The following is an 18,098-nucleotide window of genomic DNA, read 5'->3' on the forward strand; positions in this document are numbered from 1 at the left end:
CAATGAGGAAATCAGAGTTTATCTTCAGCTAAGGACGAAAACTTCATTAGTGCATTTCGCCAAATATTGATTTTGTGACGTATGTTTGATCCCAGAAGTCTGCTTTGAAAAACGGTCATTTATGCTTCAGTTCCATTTCTCAATATTATTTAATCACTCGTTTCAGACCGATTGCTAGAGTACTGTGAAACAGCTGGACAGCCCGCGCTTTATCTGTTTTATTTTTTCGGAGTGGTGTGGAATTTTTTTGGCTTTCTTCACCCGTTCTTTACAGGCTTTTACTAAGAAAGCAAGATTTTTCTATGGAAGCAAAATAATTTTTTTATATTAACACACCTCAATTAAGCTTGTGTAAATAAAAATTATGCATTTTTTCCACACAACTAACAATAATCAAAATTCCAATACAAACTAATGACATTCACTCAGTCAGCACGCTTCTAACCAAGCCAAGCCTTTTTTATACATATTATGCAAACAGTTTTCTTCTCCAATAGTCAAAGCAATCTCCAGCCATTTGGCTATGATGTGATCTCCACGCAGAGATAGTATTAGCAAGATTGCACTGAAAATTGCCCGCAAATTGAGTTAAATTTAAAAGTTGGCAAAGCAAAATAGCAAAAGAAAGCCGACGTACAAGAAAAGGAGTGGAGGCCATCGGAATCTTTATGCCGTAGTCGGAGGCTTGCTGCTGCGCTAGTGGCGCGTGCAAACGCTTGCAGATCACAAGCAGGGATAACTTCGGTGATAATTGGCCACTAACAAAATCAAGAGAAAGAAAACTTACATCTAAAGACTTTATTTAAATTTCTGCTACATCAGAAATCATTAAATTGTTTGGTAAATAAATGTGTAGTGGAATTTGCATGGCAAGCAACTTTCTAAAGAAAAACAACTTGCAACAAAACAAAAAAACAAAAAAAAAAAACAGCAATCTAAGAACAATACATAAATATACACTGTTATTTACGAGGGTTGCTATTTAAGTACGTAAGTAAGGTACATAGTCAATAACTTAAAAGTCTTTATAAAGAAAAACTGATTAATTAGTTTGCAAAATATTTTGCATATGGGTTATTTTATATGAAATTTCAATTGGTTTTTATCTGATCTGTACCGCGTGTAGCCCACCAGCGACTGAAAGACCATAGTAAATCGCAGCGAAGGCTATACAAAAATCGCTTGAACTGACAGATCTTGACGGCATTTGCATCTCTTTTGTAATCCCATGTACCACTAATGAGAATCACAGATCCAACCAAAGCTCTTGTTCCAAAAACAATGCTATATGAATCAATGATTCATCGATTTATGTTGTCTCAGCTAAATGTTCTGCTCCTGCGATAGTGAACTGCTCTTCTATCATAGTTCAGTGTCAGCTGAGAATTAAAATAGCTTCTTGCTGAGATGTAGCAGTCACAAATCACGTTGTTTCTCTTTGTGAGACTAGAAGCGTAGAGCATAAATAACATCGAATATTACGGCGCCGATGTCAGATTTCATACATTATAATATTACAAAAAACTATCTTAAGACTAACAGAGTATCCTCGTAGCCAAGACAGACCAAAAGCTAATCTACTTTATATAGGTAATACGGTTAACTAGAACGCTCCAGCGGCTTTGCTTTGCTCGTGTCTAGGAAATAAAGACAAAGTCACGATTTATTGTTTTTACTTATTTTTAACCTTTTAAATTATTTTTCGTTAGCCTTTTAAAGTTAGTTAGTTTCTCAATTATATCTAACTGCCCGGGTATTTTAAATGTATTCAGATAACGGTAGTTTGTTATGGTATATAGGTTTTAGAACCTATATTATACTTCCTTATATAAAAATTGTAGTTTCGAAAAAGATTTGAGTAGAGGCATGCCCGTTCTTCTATCCACCAGTCCGTTCGCCCCTTAAGGCGACAACTTCATTATAATTAAAGATATATTTACCAAATTTTTGAAACGGGATTGTCCGGGGACCAGAATCCAGAACGGATTGGCGAAGTTGTATGATAACCACGTCCTCTTTTGCGATATCGAAAAATGTGATAGTTCATTAAGACCTACTGATAAACTGGATAAAAACTCGAAAAATTTAAAAAAATAGGCGTGACATGGCCCACATTTAAAAGTAGAAAATCTGTTTCCTCTCCAAGCCATAAATAAAAACCCGTTGAAAATGTCATGTTAAAATTTGGCAGTGGTATAACCCTTGCTATCAGCTGTAGTTCCGTCCATATCAAAAAGTTCTTATAGGAAATTGAAGCCAATAAATTTCTGTGATTCCAATTTACTCATTAACTAAACAAAATCTCATTAAAAATTCACAGTGAAAGCTAAAAAAAAGTTTTAATTTTTTTGTTTACTTTGAAAATCTCAAATTTCCCAAATAAAAATGCAATTTTCTCCGATTTAACTTTTCACACTCTACTGCCTTTTGCTATGGTCGGCAGTAAAGACGGTGTGAAAATTCACAAAAAGTGTCACACCCACTTTATTTCAGGTGAGAAGAATTTACATTTAGAAGAATTCCTGATACTGCCGATTACGTCTTATTATTATTAGGCTTCGGTGCACTGCGTCCTTTATTTAAATCTATTGCGCTGTATGTTGAGACCTTTAATGTATTTAAGTTCCTCACGAGGGATGAAGACGCATACCACCCAGATGGAAGAGAACCTGAACCAGCGTTTCATCCTCCAGCAGCATATTTGTGTATCGGATAGATTTAACTTACTAAGGTGATATCATAGCCTACAGAGACCCGTAAAATACCCAGGGAGAGTTCCTAGGCCCTCTCTCACAGATATTTATAAAATATCCTCTAACTATACCAAGCGTGCTTAGTAACTTAATTTGAATGACGGAGCAATAAACATCGCACCCACTCTCTTTTCAAAAGTAAAATTTTTTTCACTCAAAGATATTTTGGTACTCAAGAACAACAATCCAGCTGGCCATATAGAAGTGAATTAATGCCGATTGTTTATTGTACGGTTTGCTTTGTGTGTCCCCAATGGCGAAGCTAACGCAAATCCAAGCATCCCGTCATAATTTTCATTTTTTTTTCTACCAAGATTAATTGCATAGGCATCCTTTTCTATACCTTCGTTGCGCCAGAGTCGCATTAAGATCCGATTAAATGCTTAGTTTATCTAATTCGTTGTCTGTCTACCCTTTTAAATACTTGCGGTTAACTCTGTTCACAAAAAAAAAAAAAAAAAACAAACTCCTTTATACTAATGTATTTCTTCCTCCTTCCCTATGTTAATAATAGTTATTTAGTTGATTGCCTGTTTCACTCGTCGTCAATCAAGCTTTAGATTGTTGGCTCATCGCCTTGTAGGTGCTGAGTGAGATGAGATTGTCCGCAATTTCATCTGCCAGCATTACATTAGCATTCTAACAGCTGCCAGCTGCCAACTTTCTGAGTTATTATTTAGTTAATTATTTACAAGAAAAAAATAAAAAATACAAAGTTGGCTTGACTAACGTTGATTGACTGGGCGCTTGTTTAGATATTCTCAACTAACAATAGCTAATAAATATTGTTAACTATTGAATGAAAATTATTAGTTGTATGTTCGTTGGCGAATTTGCATAGTTTATTAACGCACATGTAATTCTGCTTTTAATTATAACTGTTTTTTTTTTTTTATTTCTTTGCCTACTTTACCACAATATCTGACGCTAAAACGCATTGCAATTCATTAAAGTTTGCTATTATGCGTCCGCTAAAATCAGGTCAATACAACGTAACCGACAGCTCTTTGTACTTATAGTGAATAGCAAAAAAAAAAAAAACAACATGATTTAATTACAATAAGATATTCACTAAAATACAAAGAACTGCGTACTAGAATATTCGCGTTTCTGAATGTAGGTGTGTAATTTTCATTGTCTTCGATTAAACACTACAAAAGTCGAACGACGATTGACCTTTTCGCTCCATTTGGTTTTCATTTTGCAACTCTTTCACATAAATCATCTAGCAATAATAATTCTTCGCTATATATTTTTGATGAAATTAATGCCTAGCTTCTCCCTTATTCACGGTATTCCTTCTTTTATTTTTTCCTATAAATTTGTAAAAACCTTTTCAAGGCCCTCTGAGCATTGCTATACCACGGCTGCGGTGCGACCCGGTTTCAAAAACCTTTCTAGTGTTTTTAATGTTTAATATCACTTTGATGTAATTCTGGCACCATGGTAATGATAATCTAGCTCACTGCCCCTATAACACCACGTCCACTGTCTTGATAAGTCATGATTTTGAAATATATTGATAAAGTCTACCTCTGTACTTAAGCAAATATTTTTGTGTTATTTATCGGTTATTTTTTTATAATGTAACTAGAATACCCGGAAAACTGTGTCCTGCCCGAAAGTTTGTTTGCCTGTAGCTCCAAAGTGAGCCTCGCTTCCCCTCTTCACTATCCCATTCTCTTATAACTGTTTAAACTACCATTGTTCTTGTTATTCTTGTCCATCACTTTTTACATTTAACTTCCTTTCACTCCCGAACCCATTCCCACTCCACCTACCCCTCCTACTCGTACTCTCATCTTCCACTACCACTTCTCCTTCCACTTCCACTGTCATTCCTATTCATACACCCAATTTTACTCCCACTAACACTCTGATTCCTACTTCCACTCCGATTCCCACTTCCACTCCTAGTCTTACTCCCACTACTAAACAAATTTTGTATCCTTTTGCTTCTCCTTCCTCCTCATGCTTGATTCCTGTCTCTCCTCCGTATCTTCCCCTTTTCACTTTCTCCATTTTCCTCTCTTCTACTCCCACTTGATTCCTCTTCCTTAAATTCCCTCTATTTTTCATCATCTTTTTCGTTTATCTAACTTCCTCTCCTTACTATATTCTCCTCGCATTTTCTCGATTTTTTACTACCATTTTCCTACCTCTCCCTCCACTTCTCTCCACTTCTCTCAATTTTTCTTCCTTTCACCCTTCTCTTTTTCTCCGTCTCCAATTCCCAATCCTATCTCTTATTTTCCTCTTTCTTTTTTTTAGCCTACAGATATTGGATAACTTTTCATTTCACTTGCGGTATTTTCTTCACCACCCTAAATACGATTTTTTAGAATAATTCGGTCAAATAGTCTGTCAAATAATAACTTAGCCAAAGACGTACCCTTGCTCCGAATTTCAAGCAAATCGATTTTTTGGAAGAGGTCCACCCCGGTTCACTTCCCGGAAAGATGAGGAAGCAAAGGGAGCAATTTGTGAACTAAAGCATCCTCAAATCCCCTTGAACACACACATACAATTTTATGAAAATCGGTCCAGTCGTTTAGGAGGAGTTCAGTCACAAATACACCTAAAGAAGAAGCATGTATATTAAAATGTACTAATTCGGTCTATGTGAGGTCCTAACGGCTCAGCCAGTTCAACCTAACATCGAAGATTTCCTGCTTTCCCAACTATCGTCAGTTATTGCGAAACAGTGGTAGCTAAATATAAGTCTTTCAACAGTTGGTGTTACAATGCATCCTTGCAAAATATATGGAAAAATGAATGTTCTTTTTTTAAGAGTTTCTATATTTATTTTATCATATATATTTGCCTATTTTCTCTTATTTTCGCAAATTTAAAAAAATCTGTAATTATATGTTAAGCCATGGCTAAATTATATGGTTGGCTCATTTCATCAGCTGATTTTATTTTTGTCATTGCATGGTCGATGAGATTGTCAAAAGGAGATGGCAAACGCAAAATGAAACCAACACATTGAAGAGCTTTCCTTACTATACACAAAAACTGTTAAGTTTTATGTTTTCATTCCATTCCATTCGCATAACACCAACACGCAGATTTTGACAATCTGAACTAACATATATTGTTTTTGTACAGATGACCCCACCGTATAGTTGAACCATGTGTGTAGCTAAATTTAAACCGATTTCAAAAACTTTTAATACAAAATTTCAAAATTTTATTTTCAAAAATGTTCAGAATCTTTTTGCGTTTGCCGTATTTTAGTCCAATCAATTGGTGGTGTGGTGGTAGCGTGCTCCACCTACCACACCGAATATCCCAAGAACATGTAGGTACCGCCAATTTGTAGGAAAAATTAAATTGGAAGGGAACTTCCATCCATTAAATCTCTTCGGAGGTTATCGCCCTTGCATTTATTTTTATTTTATATTTTAAAACTTAAAATTCTTACAAAGTTTGCATTGGTTTTACAATTTTTCTCCCAAGATAGTTTTGATTTTCTTCCAGTAAAAATTTAGAACATTTTATGAAGATTTTAAAAAAGTTCCCGGAATTTTTTCGGAAAATTTGTCATGTTTGGCTTACTAAATTTTTTTTTTTTTAATTTGCGAAAACCAAAGAACATACATCTGTAAGCCCTTGTTAATTTTTCGTTTGAAATTGAACACTAAAGATGGCACAACGCCGGAACCGGTTTGTCCACAAACCAAAATTAATTCCAAAAAATGCCAGCTCTTTCTTACCATCTCGGAAAATCAACAGCAAAGACTTTTTTTAACTTTTTCCTGCTGTTTACAGGTGTATGAAAAATTCACGAAAAATTATAAAAAACAAATTTAGAAAATTAGAAATAAAAATCATTAAATTCAAAGAATTTAAAATTTTTTAGTGTAAATAAAAATTTTGCAAAAATTTCTTAAATTGCAACAAAACAAAGAAAGAAAAATAAACAAACATGCGCGCACATAATAAGAGAACTAAAATGAAACATACAGTTTCTAGAAATGTGATTGTGTGTGCGTGAGTGTGTAAAAGACATCAGCAAAAGTAACTCACATATTACCAAAGATTAAAAACCAAAATAAAAAAATTTTGAATTAATTTGCCAAAACTAAAAACACAAATCTGCTAAACAACTTTTGCCACTAAAATGTTCGACGTACCACCAAAATGTCCCGCTTTAACTAACAAATTGAGTGGCATTTTTGGGTGGCGTCATACATACAAAGTGGCAGCTAAGCACGAGGGCATACAACATACATTTCTACAAAAATCCTATTCGCTAACGTTGCCGAAACGACCGCCATCACCATACAATGGACAAAAGGTAATTTCTATAAGGCACTCGAAAAAAAGAGTAAAAAAAGTAAATCTTAACAAGCTTTTAAATTTTTGTTTGTTTGTTTATTAGTGAACAGTTATTAATTCCTTGTGCAAGTCCGTATTAATGATTTGTATCCATTGAAAAACAAGTAAAGGTGTCTAAGTTCGGGTGTAACCGAACATTATATACTCAGCGTGAGCTTCAATTGTACATTTCATTTCAGATAAATTACTTTTCTGCATAACATGTGGCACCGCCCGTTTAAAAAAAATGTCTCCCCATTTCCTCTTACCATAAAACTTGATAAGTGGAATATCATTGATTCAAAACTATTTTTTGCTAAGTTATAGCTTATTATTGCAGTCTACGACCCTTTTAAACTTGTTTTATATCTAAGCTGCCGTGCTCTTTAACCGATCCCGTCCATTTTTACTAGAAATATTTTCTACTATAGGGAAAATTTGTGTACAAATTCATTACGATCCGTTAATTTTTCTGCGAGTTATGGCTCCCGAAACACAGAAAATTGCTTAGTCATAAAAGGGGCGGTGCCACACCCATTTTCAAAAATTTTAGTGTTTCCAAATTAATGTTATAATTCAATTTAAAAAGTAAAATTCTATTGATACAAAGCTTTTTTCGCTAAGATATAGCTTATTATTTTCGTCTACGACCTTTTTAAATATCTTTTATATAAAAGTGGGCGTGGTCTTTAACCGATCTCGTCCATTTTTCCTAGAAATATTTCATGCTATGGGGAAAATCTGTGTACCCAATTTCATTACGATCCGTTAACTTTTCTTCGAGTTATGGCTCCCGAAACATAGAGAATTGCTTAGTCATAAAAGGGGCGGTGCCACGCCAATTTTTTAAATTCAAATTTTTCCTATTTATTGTTATAAATCCACTTGGGAAATGAAATACCATTGTTATAAGGCTCTTTTTTTGCAAAGATATAGCTTATTTTATTCGTCCACAACCCTTTTAAAAATCTTTTACATAAAAGTGAGCGTGGTCCTTAACCGATTTCGTTAATTTTTCTTCAAAAAATTCCTTATAGTAAAGGCAACCTCTCTGCCGAATTTTGTTACGATAGGTTTAACGATTTTTGATTTATGATTAATAATCTTTGTAAAATTAATTTTATCACAAGTGGGCGGTGCCACGCATATTTTCATTTTTTGTCCGCAATTTCATCTGCCAGCATTACATTAGCATTCTAACAGCTGCCAGCTGCCAACTTTCTGAGTTATTATTTAGTTAATTATTTACAAGAAAAAAATAAAAAATACAAAGTTGGCTTGACTAACGTTGATTGACTGGGCGCTTGTTTAGATATTCTCAACTAACAATAGCTAATAAATATTGTTAAGTATTGAATGAAAATTATTAGTTGTATGTTCGTTGGCGAATTTGCATAGTTTATTAACGCACATGTAATTCTGCTTTTAATTATAACTGTTTTTTTTTTTATTTCTTTGCCTACTTTACCACAATATCTGACGCTAAAACGCATTGCAATTCATTAAAGTTTGCTATTATGCGTCCGCTAAAATCAGGTCAATACAACGTAACCGACAGCTCTTTGTACTTATAGTGAATAGCAAAAAAAAAAAAAACAACATGATTTAATTACAATAAGATATTCACTAAAATACAAAGAACTGCGTACTAGAATATTCGCGTTTCTGAATGTAGGTGTGTAATTTTCATTGTCTTCGATTAAACACTACAAAAGTCGAACGACGATTGACCTTTTCGCTCCATTTGGTTTTCATTTTGCAACTCTTTCACATAAATCATCTAGCAATAATAATTCTTCGCTATATATTTTTGATGAAATTAATGCCTAGCTTCTCCCTTATTCACGGTATTCCTTCTTTTATTTTTTCCTATAAATTTGTAAAAACCTTTTCAAGGCCCTCTGAGCATTGCTATACCACGGCTGCGGTGCGACCCGGTTTCAAAAACCTTTCTAGTGTTTTTAATGTTTAATATCACTTTGATGTAATTCTGGCACCATGGTAATGATAATCTAGCTCACTGCCCCTATAACACCACGTCCACTGTCTTGATAAGTCATGATTTTGAAATATATTGATAAAGTCTACCTCTGTACTTAAGCAAATATTTTTGTGTTATTTATCGGTTATTTTTTTATAATGTAACTAGAATACCCGGAAAACTGTGTCCTGCCCGAAAGTTTGTTTGCCTGTAGCTCCAAAGTGAGCCTCGCTTCCCCTCTTCACTATCCCATTCTCTTATAACTGTTTAAACTACCATTGTTCTTGTTATTCTTGTCCATCACTTTTTACATTTAACTTCCTTTCACTCCCGAACCCATTCCCACTCCACCTACCCCTCCTACTCGTACTCTCATCTTCCACTACCACTTCTCCTTCCACTTCCACTGTCATTCCTATTCATACACCCAATTTTACTCCCACTAACACTCTGATTCCTACTTCCACTCCGATTCCCACTTCCACTCCTAGTCTTACTCCCACTACTAAACAAATTTTGTATCCTTTTGCTTCTCCTTCCTCCTCATGCTTGATTCCTGTCTCTCCTCCGTATCTTCCCCTTTTCACTTTCTCCATTTTCCTCTCTTCTACTCCCACTTGATTCCTCTTCCTTAAATTCCCTCTATTTTTCATCATCTTTTTCGTTTATCTAACTTCCTCTCCTTACTATATTCTCCTCGCATTTTCTCGATTTTTTACTACCATTTTCCTACCTCTCCCTCCACTTCTCTCCACTTCTCTCAATTTTTCTTCCTTTCACCCTTCTCTTTTTCTCCGTCTCCAATTCCCAATCCTATCTCTTATTTTCCTCTTTCTTTTTTTCAGCCTACAGATATTGGATAACTTTTCATTTCACTTGCGGTATTTTCTTCACCACCCTCAGTTAAATCTATTATTAACACATCCTATTTGATATCCATGTTGTGAAAAAATATGAGGTACCCTAGTCCCAATATTAAAGCAGATCTCAATATAAATACGATTTTTTAGAATAATTCGGTCAAATAGTCTGTCAAATAATAACTTAGCCAAAGACGTACCCTTGCTCCGAATTTCAAGCAAATCGATTTTTTGGAAGAGGTCCACCCCGGTTCACTTCCCGGAAAGATGAGGAAGCAAAGGGAGCAATTTGTGAACTAAAGCATCCTCAAATCCCCTTGAACACACACATACAATTTTATGAAAATCGGTCCAGTCGTTTAGGAGGAGTTCAGTCACAAATACACCTAAAGAAGAAGCATGTATATTAAAATGTACTAATTCGGTCTATGTGAGGTCCTAACGGCTCAGCCAGTTCAACCTAACATTGAAGATTTCCTGCTTTCCCAACTATCGTCAGTTATTGCGAAACAGTGGTAGCTAAATATAAGTCTTTCAACAGTTGGTGTTACAATGCATCCTTGCAAAATATATGGAAAAATGAATGTTCTTTTTTTAAGAGTTTCTATATTTATTTTATCATATATATTATTATATCAAAAAATTTTGAAACAAGATTTTTCAATTAGAAGAAAATTTTTCGAAGCGGGGTCGCTCCTCGGCAGTGTTTGGCAAGCACTCCGAGTGTATTTCTGCCATGAAAAGATCTCAGTGAAAATTCATCTGCCTTACAGATGCCGTTCGGAGTTGGCATAAAACAATAAGTCCTGTCCCGCCAATTTGTAGGATAAATTAAAAAGGAGCCCGGCGCAAATTGGAGCAGAAGCTCGGCCTAAAATCTCTTCGGAGGTTATCGCGCCGTACATTTATTTTTACTATATATATTATTTCTGAATGCTGTTTTTATGTACGGGCCCTTTTTCGCTCTTATTTGGAATCCAAATCTGTAAATAAAGTTTTGGTTGTAAAGATGGAGATTCGGGATATTGGCGAGCTTTGGGCAATTTTGGTCGTAGTGCTGTTGCTTAGCTATATTTTATTAAAATAATTTGGATTGTGAGCACACAAATCTATTTGTGCTATGACAGTATTGTGCATATTTGCATTGCATTACCGGCAGTTGCTACTATACGCCAGATGGCAGCGCAAGCTCTAAGTTTTAATTGATTGATAGAACAGCTGATTTCTGTTGATATTTGATAGGAGACTTTTATATTGGTTACGCAAGATGCGCACGGGTCCGGCTCGTGTATATATTTATGATTAGTTTTTTGTCACACCTAAACCACTCAACATTCTTTTTTTTTATAGAAATATAAATTACTTTCTTTCTCTTATCTCGAAATAATATAAGATAAAAGGCCTTTAACGCAAAACAATTTGGTAAACAATTTGAACATGTTGTACACTAATCACATAAATCTATGGAATGCAATTATAATTTTAATTCTGGTTATTGATAAAAATATAAAAACCTTATGATTATACCCAGATAGTAGACGTATGAGTTAACTTAGTTTTCGTATACACTTCTGTACTAGGCATGTTGCGAACATTTGCATTCACAAACAACGAGGTTCCGCATTGGTCATAAACATTCGATTTAGAAACAAAAGCTTTGCAGAACCGGACTAGTTCCGAAGTAGAGCAGATCTATATTATTGGGAGACTGGTCTAGTTCTGATTCTGTCCCCTTGAAGTGTTTTCAACAGATGATGTCATACCAAATATCAGTTGTCGACCTTTGCAGACCTTTTGCACTCGTTCTTATGTAACTGGTTCAGTTGTAGGTGGTTCTAAACAATCACTGCCTTTGAGTTACTAATTTAAATTAATACAGCTCAGAATTAAGTACTGTAGGTACAAGTGTGGATACAAAAGTTCTGCTCAGCATCCGATTAGCACCAGTTTAGAGTTAGTCTGTAATGCGAAACTGTCTCCCATTTTTGCTGCCTTAAGCATGCGAAGATTGAGCCAATGGTGACACTGCGAAAATTTGGTATATAAATAAACTAAAATCTTCATGTAATTTTCACACAATATAGAACAGGGCAAAACAATGATATCTATTTAATAAAAACCATAATAGGCGCATAGCATACCTAAATACAAATGTCCCAAATCTCGGACTATTTAACTATATGTGACCCGGTCTATTAAAAGGTGGCTTATGACTCAAAAAAGAAATTGCGAGAAACAGCTGTTTACAGCTGTTTTTTTGAGTCATAAGCCACCTTTTCATAGCCCCGGGTCACATATGTTGTTATGCTGGCTCGAGGTCAGGTTTATATTTGGAGTATTTCGTAAACATTCTTTCTAAAAGTCATTCTTGCACGTGGTATTTGGCTTTCTTAAAAATATTTTATAGCTTGGACCAACCCTCTAATTTATTTCTTAGAAATACTTGACATCCGCATTGTCGAATATCTTAATTATGTTATCCGTAGTATCCCAAGTGGGTTTAGATACTTCCATACATACTAAAAACACACAGTTGAATAAATAGCCTCTAAATTAAAAATTGCATACTTTGCAAATTATGATTATTTATTTGTTCTTAATAGTTTTTTTTTATTAAAAATATAGTTTGATCCATGGTATAAGAAAGAAGGATATGCTATGGTGATTATGAGGTTGCCATTTTTGATTAAAACTCAGATTAGTGAAGTTTCTTTCAATGTCACGTGCTAACAGCGAAAAGTTTTAGGACTTTTTTTTACCGAATTTGTAGATCTCGTGGATGCTAGGTGATATTAATTTGAACTTAAGTCACTTTTTCCTGCAATAAAGAGGACTTAACTTAAAAATGGGAATCGATATTGGAATAATGGACCGAATTCGGAAAGATATCTGTTTGATTGACATTTGATCGTGGCTAACATTGACCAGCCGTTTGGTTAAAGCTTTCCAGTTGTCAAAGTTGAAGGCTCCGGTATGTATGTAAATGGAAAATCACCTTGAAGCACTGCTTTAAAGCTAAAGTAAGCCTACGATCATATTAGGTAACGTACTCTGGTAGTGTTGCTGTCGATTAAGGCCTTCTAACTTTTCTGTCTGATCGCAGACTGTGCTGGTGGTTTTTAATAGGGCTAAGAATGATGTCAGTCAGTATGGCTCTTCTGGGTTACGAGGATTCTCTATAGCACGATAGAATCCGAAAGTCCAAAAACATAAAAGTTGGCGTGTGTTTGTTTAATGGTGTGTTCAATTTATACTTATTATTTAAGAATTCATGAGCTTAACACCGGCGTATAATAAACTGAAAAGAAAGAAAGAAACATTTAATGGCATATTGCGATGGTACCATTTCGAAAACCGACACGTAATCATCATCAGGCAATTTCGTAATGTTATCAAAGGTTTCACCGAGATTCGAACCGCGAATGACACGGTTTGACGTTGTCCTACAAAATGACCTTTACGTTTTTATAAGGGAGTTGGGCTCTATTTGGAGTAATAACAAAAAAAGAACCGGATAGTATCGAATTCTTTTTTATTTTTATTTTTTTTTTTAACTTTTTAAAATTTTGAAACTTTTTGCAAAATGATCCTGTCTAAATTTTTTTAGTGGTGTTAAAAAAAGTGTTTGCTGCCCTACAAAAAATTTTCAGGTCACTTTGTGGTGCACCGTCAATTTCGTAAAATTTTTTATTCATATTTTTTTTTTGAAAAGTACAGAACAAATATTATTAGAATCATCCATACCATTTTTTGTACATTGAAATTTAGTTTTCTAATTATTTATTGCAAAAAAAAAAAAAAAATAGTGAGTCGAAAAACGCAATTTTCGACACTCTGTATTCCCACTATGCGTTCATATTTCTGTCACTCCTTCGGAATTTATATCTTTGTTATCTGTATAAAGTCTGGTGCTATTTTTTGACCATAACTGTAGTATGTACATATATCGTATTTGATAAGGAAAAATGTTTGCGTAAAAATGTAGTAATTGGTGAAGAAAAGCCGTGAGCTAACAAATTGCTAATACCGCTTATCACAATATGCTGTGCTAAGTAAATGAATACATGGAAACACATGTAAATATCGCGCTCCTGTGTAGATCTAAACCTAGCTAACTCAAAAATGTACATTTTGAAGTTAGTTATACTAACAGATTTATAAGTTGAATATGAACCAACCCGTGCAATCGATGTGGAAAAACTTACACTAAGAAAACGCGATTTTTTGGTAATCCAAGGTAAAACATTTTGACTTGTCATTGCTCAAATTTTAAGTTATTTCTCCTTAACCATTAATTTAGCAAATTTGATGCGAAATTAATGAAATAACAATTTATGCTATGTGAAATATGCAAAAAAACCTTATTTCTAGAGTGAGTCGTGGGAAAAGGTCACTCCTCAAATTGAGATGAATTTTATAATAAATCTTTTCAAAATTGACTTTACCATCTGTTTTAACGTGAAACTTAGACACAATTTTTATTTTCATCACTTAAACATATTTTTACACGAACACGTGTAAGTTCACTTTGGCTTGTGACGGGTGGGACAAGTCACATTATTTAAAAATAAATTTTAAATGGCTGCTTCGTCGCAAATATATATGTATATTTCCTTTGCCTTTAATAGAATAAAAAATTCATTTAAAGCTGATTCATAGAGGATACATACATATTTACCCTTCACTATTTTAATAGATCACAATCAAATGTACATAATTTGAATTCTTTACTCGAGGCAATGCTTTCATCGGAATTTCTTTGTTACCCTTATGTTGCAATCTTAAATTTCAACTCGGACCTAGAGTTGGTCTTAAGCTGGAGACATTGGTGCTTTATCGGTAACCGTATCGGTAGCATTATAACAGCTGATTCGACCTATCTTATGAGAATCAATGCAATCGATTATTGGTGCCGCTAAGGTCGTAGCCGTATCGTAGCCAACCAATTGGGTTTTGGTTTACCGTCGTAACGATAAACAGCTGATTACGTTAGGGATACGGATACAGCGATACGACATACGGCACCAATGACTCCGGCTTTATGCAAAATGACTATGTGTAGGTAATTGTACTCTTTTTCATACTTAGTGGTAAATATTTTGTGAAAGGAACAAACAATCTCACGAGAGAGCTGAGATAAATTTTACTTGGTTGCGTCATTTTGTTGTTTATTATTTTTTATTGTTGTGTGGGTGGATGAACTACCTAGCCTGGTTTGCAAGCAGGGCGTTGGTGACTACAGCTGATAAGATAAAAAAACAAGTAAAACTATTTTTTTCATTGCACAGCTTTCGCACTTTTTTTAGTACAAATAAGAAAGTGATTGCTTGAAGAGCTCTAAAAAAGTATTGGAGCAATTAAGGAATTAAAAAAAAAAACAAATTTAAGAAAATTTCCTTCGTTTGAAATAAAAAAAAAAAACAATAGCGAATAGCAGAATTCTAAATTATGCATAAAATCCTAAATTCAGTAAAACAATTTCGGACACTAGTGACAGCTTTAAAAAATAAAAAATCAAATAAAAAATTTATAAAATACAAATATAAAATTGGAAGAAAAATAAATAAACTAAAAAAAAAATGTTTAGAAAATTTACGAACTTAAAACTTACTTTTATGTACCTATTTGTATTTAAAAAATGCTCAAAAATAAGAGAAATTAAAAAATGCTCAAATAATAAAAAAATAACTATTAAATGAAATTTGGCTTGTTTGGTAGAAGAAAAGCATACTTCAAAAAAATATAAAAGGGAATAAAAAACAAACCAAATTTTGCAAGAAAAAAATTTAAAAAAGCAAAAATAATAAAGAAAAAACAAAACAACAAAAACAAAACGTATAATTTTTTTTGCCTATTTTCTCTTATTTTCGCAAATTTAAAAAAATCTGTAATTATATATTGAGCCATGGCTCAATTATATGGTTGGCTCATTTCATCAGCTGATTTTATTTTTGTCATTGCATGGTCGATGAGATTGTCAAAAGGAGATGGCAAACGCAAAATGAAACCAACACATTGAAGAGCTTTCCTTACTATACACAAAAACTGTTAAGTTTTATGTTTTCATTCCATTCCATTCGCATAACACCAACACGCAGATTTTGACAATCTGAACTAACATATATTGTTTTTGTACAGATGAGTCCACCGTATAGTTGAACCATGTGTGTAGCTAAATTTAAACCGATTTCAAAAACTTTTAATACAAAATTTCAAAATTTTATTTTCAAAAATGTTCAGAATCTTTTTGCGTTTGCCGTATTTTAGTCCAATCAATTGGTGGTGTGGTGGTAGCGTGCTCCACCTACCACACCGAATATCCCAAGAACATGTAGGTACCGCCAATTTGTAGGAAAAATTAAATTGGAAGGGAACTTCCATCCATTAAATCTCTTCGGAGGTTATCGCCCTTGCATTTATTTTTATTTTATATTTTAAAACTTAAAATTCTTACAAAGTTTGCATTGGTTTTACAATTTTTCTCCCAAGATAGTTTTGATTTTCTTCCAGTAAAAATTTAGAACATTTTATGAAGATTTTAAAAAAGTTCCCGGAATTTTTTCGGAAAATTTGTCATGTTTGGCTTACTAAATTTTTTTTTTTTTAATTTGCGAAAACCAAAGAACATACATCTGTAAGCCCTTGTTAATTTTTCGTTTGAAATTGAACACTAAAGATGGCACAACGCCGGAACCGGTTTGTCCTCAAACCAAAATTAATTCCAAAAAATGCCAGCTCTTTCTTACCATCTCGGAAAATCAACAGCAAGGACTTTTTTTAACTTTTTCCTGCTGTTTACAGGTGTATGAAAAATTCACGAAAAATTATAAAAAACAAATTTAGAAAATTAGAAATAAAAATCATTAAATTCAAAGAATTTAAAATTTTTTAGTGTAAATAAAAATTTTGCAAAAATTTCTTAAATTGCAACAAAACAAAGAAAGAAAAATAAACAAACATGCGCGCACATAATAAAAGAACTAAAATGAAACATACAGTTTCTAGAAATGTGATTGTGTGTGCGTGAGTGTGTAAAAGACATCAGCAAAAGTAACTCACATATTACCAAAGATTAAAAACCAAAATAAAAAAATTTTGAATTAATTTGCCAAAACTAAAAACACAAATCTGCTAAACAACTTTTGCCACTAAAATGTTCGACGTACCAAAATGTCCCGCTTTAACTAACAAATTGAGTGGCATTTTTGGGTGGCGTCATACATACAAAGTGGCAGCTAAGCACGAGGGCATACAACATACATTTCTACAAAAATCCTATTCGCTAACGTTGCCGAAACGACCGCCATCACCATACAATGGACAAAAGGTAATTTCTATAAGGCACTCGAAAAAAAGAGTAAAAAAAGTAAATCTTAACAAGCTTTTAAATTTTTGTTTGTTTGTTGATTAGTGAACAGTTATTAATTCCTTGTGCAAGTCCGTATTAATGATTTGTATCCATTGAAAAACAAGTAAAGGTGTCTAAGTTCGGGTGTAACCGAACATTATATACTCAGCGTGAGCTTCAATTGTACATTTCATTTCAGATAAGTTACTTTTCTACATAACATGTGGCACCGCCCGTTTAAAAAAAAAGTCTCCCCATTTCCTCTTACCATAGTTATAGCTTATAATTGTAGTCTACGACCCTTTTAAACTTATTTTATATCTAAGCTGCCGTGGTCTTTAACCGATCCCGTCCATTTTTACTAGAAATATTTTCTACTATAGGGAAAATTTGTGTACCCAAATTCATTACGATCCGTTAATTTTTCTGCGAGTTATGGCTCCCGAAACACAGAAAATTGCTTAGTCATAAAAGGGGCGGTGCCACACCCATTTTCAAAAATTTTAGTGTTTCCAAATTAATGTTATAATTCAATTTAAAAAGTAAAATTCTATTGATACAAAGCTTTTTTCGCTAAGATATAGCATATTATTTTCGTCTACGACCTTTTTAAATATCTTTTATATAAAAGTGGGCGTGGTCTTTAACCGATCTCGTCCATTTTTCCTAGAAATATTTCATGCTATGGGGAAAATCTGTGTACCCAATTTCATTACGATCCGTTAACTTTTCTTCGAGTTATGGCTCCCGAAACATAGAGAATTGCTTAGTCATAAAAGGGGCGGTGCCACGCCAATTTTTTAAATTCAAATTTTTCCTATTTATTGTTATAA

General features: G+C 33.7%; 2 protein-coding genes across 18 annotated transcripts in view; one reads left to right on the forward strand and one right to left on the reverse strand.

Moving 5' to 3' along the window:
- The window catches only part of baz (bazooka), a 295,899-nt gene that overhangs the window by 246,386 nt on the left and 31,415 nt on the right, over nucleotides 1–18,098 (forward strand). For 4 of the 17 annotated variants that reach the window (XM_067783632.1, XM_067783620.1, XM_067783633.1 and 1 more), the window contains exon 1: nucleotides 14,963–17,244. The exons of 12 other annotated variants lie outside the window; for them this stretch is intronic. In XM_067783632.1, coding sequence (XP_067639733.1) covers nucleotides 17,071–17,244 — 174 coding nt within the window. In that variant the 5' untranslated portion in view covers nucleotides 14,963–17,070. Of the gene's footprint in view, nucleotides 1–14,962; nucleotides 17,245–18,098 lie in introns of those variants that run through there. One more of the 17 variants, XM_067783619.1, reaches the window with a different exon arrangement.
- The window catches only part of TTLL1A (Tubulin tyrosine ligase-like 1A), a 48,703-nt gene continuing 43,177 nt past the window's right edge, over nucleotides 12,573–18,098 (reverse strand). Inside the window, exon 9 of the mRNA XM_067783638.1 lies at nucleotides 12,573–13,215. The gene's annotated coding sequence lies outside the window, so the exon portion shown is untranslated. The remainder of the gene's footprint in view (nucleotides 13,216–18,098) is intronic.

This window comes from Eurosta solidaginis, chromosome 4 (assembly GCF_040869045.1).
Source record: "Eurosta solidaginis isolate ZX-2024a chromosome 4, ASM4086904v1, whole genome shotgun sequence".
NCBI classification, from domain to species: domain Eukaryota; kingdom Metazoa; phylum Arthropoda; class Insecta; order Diptera; family Tephritidae; genus Eurosta; species Eurosta solidaginis.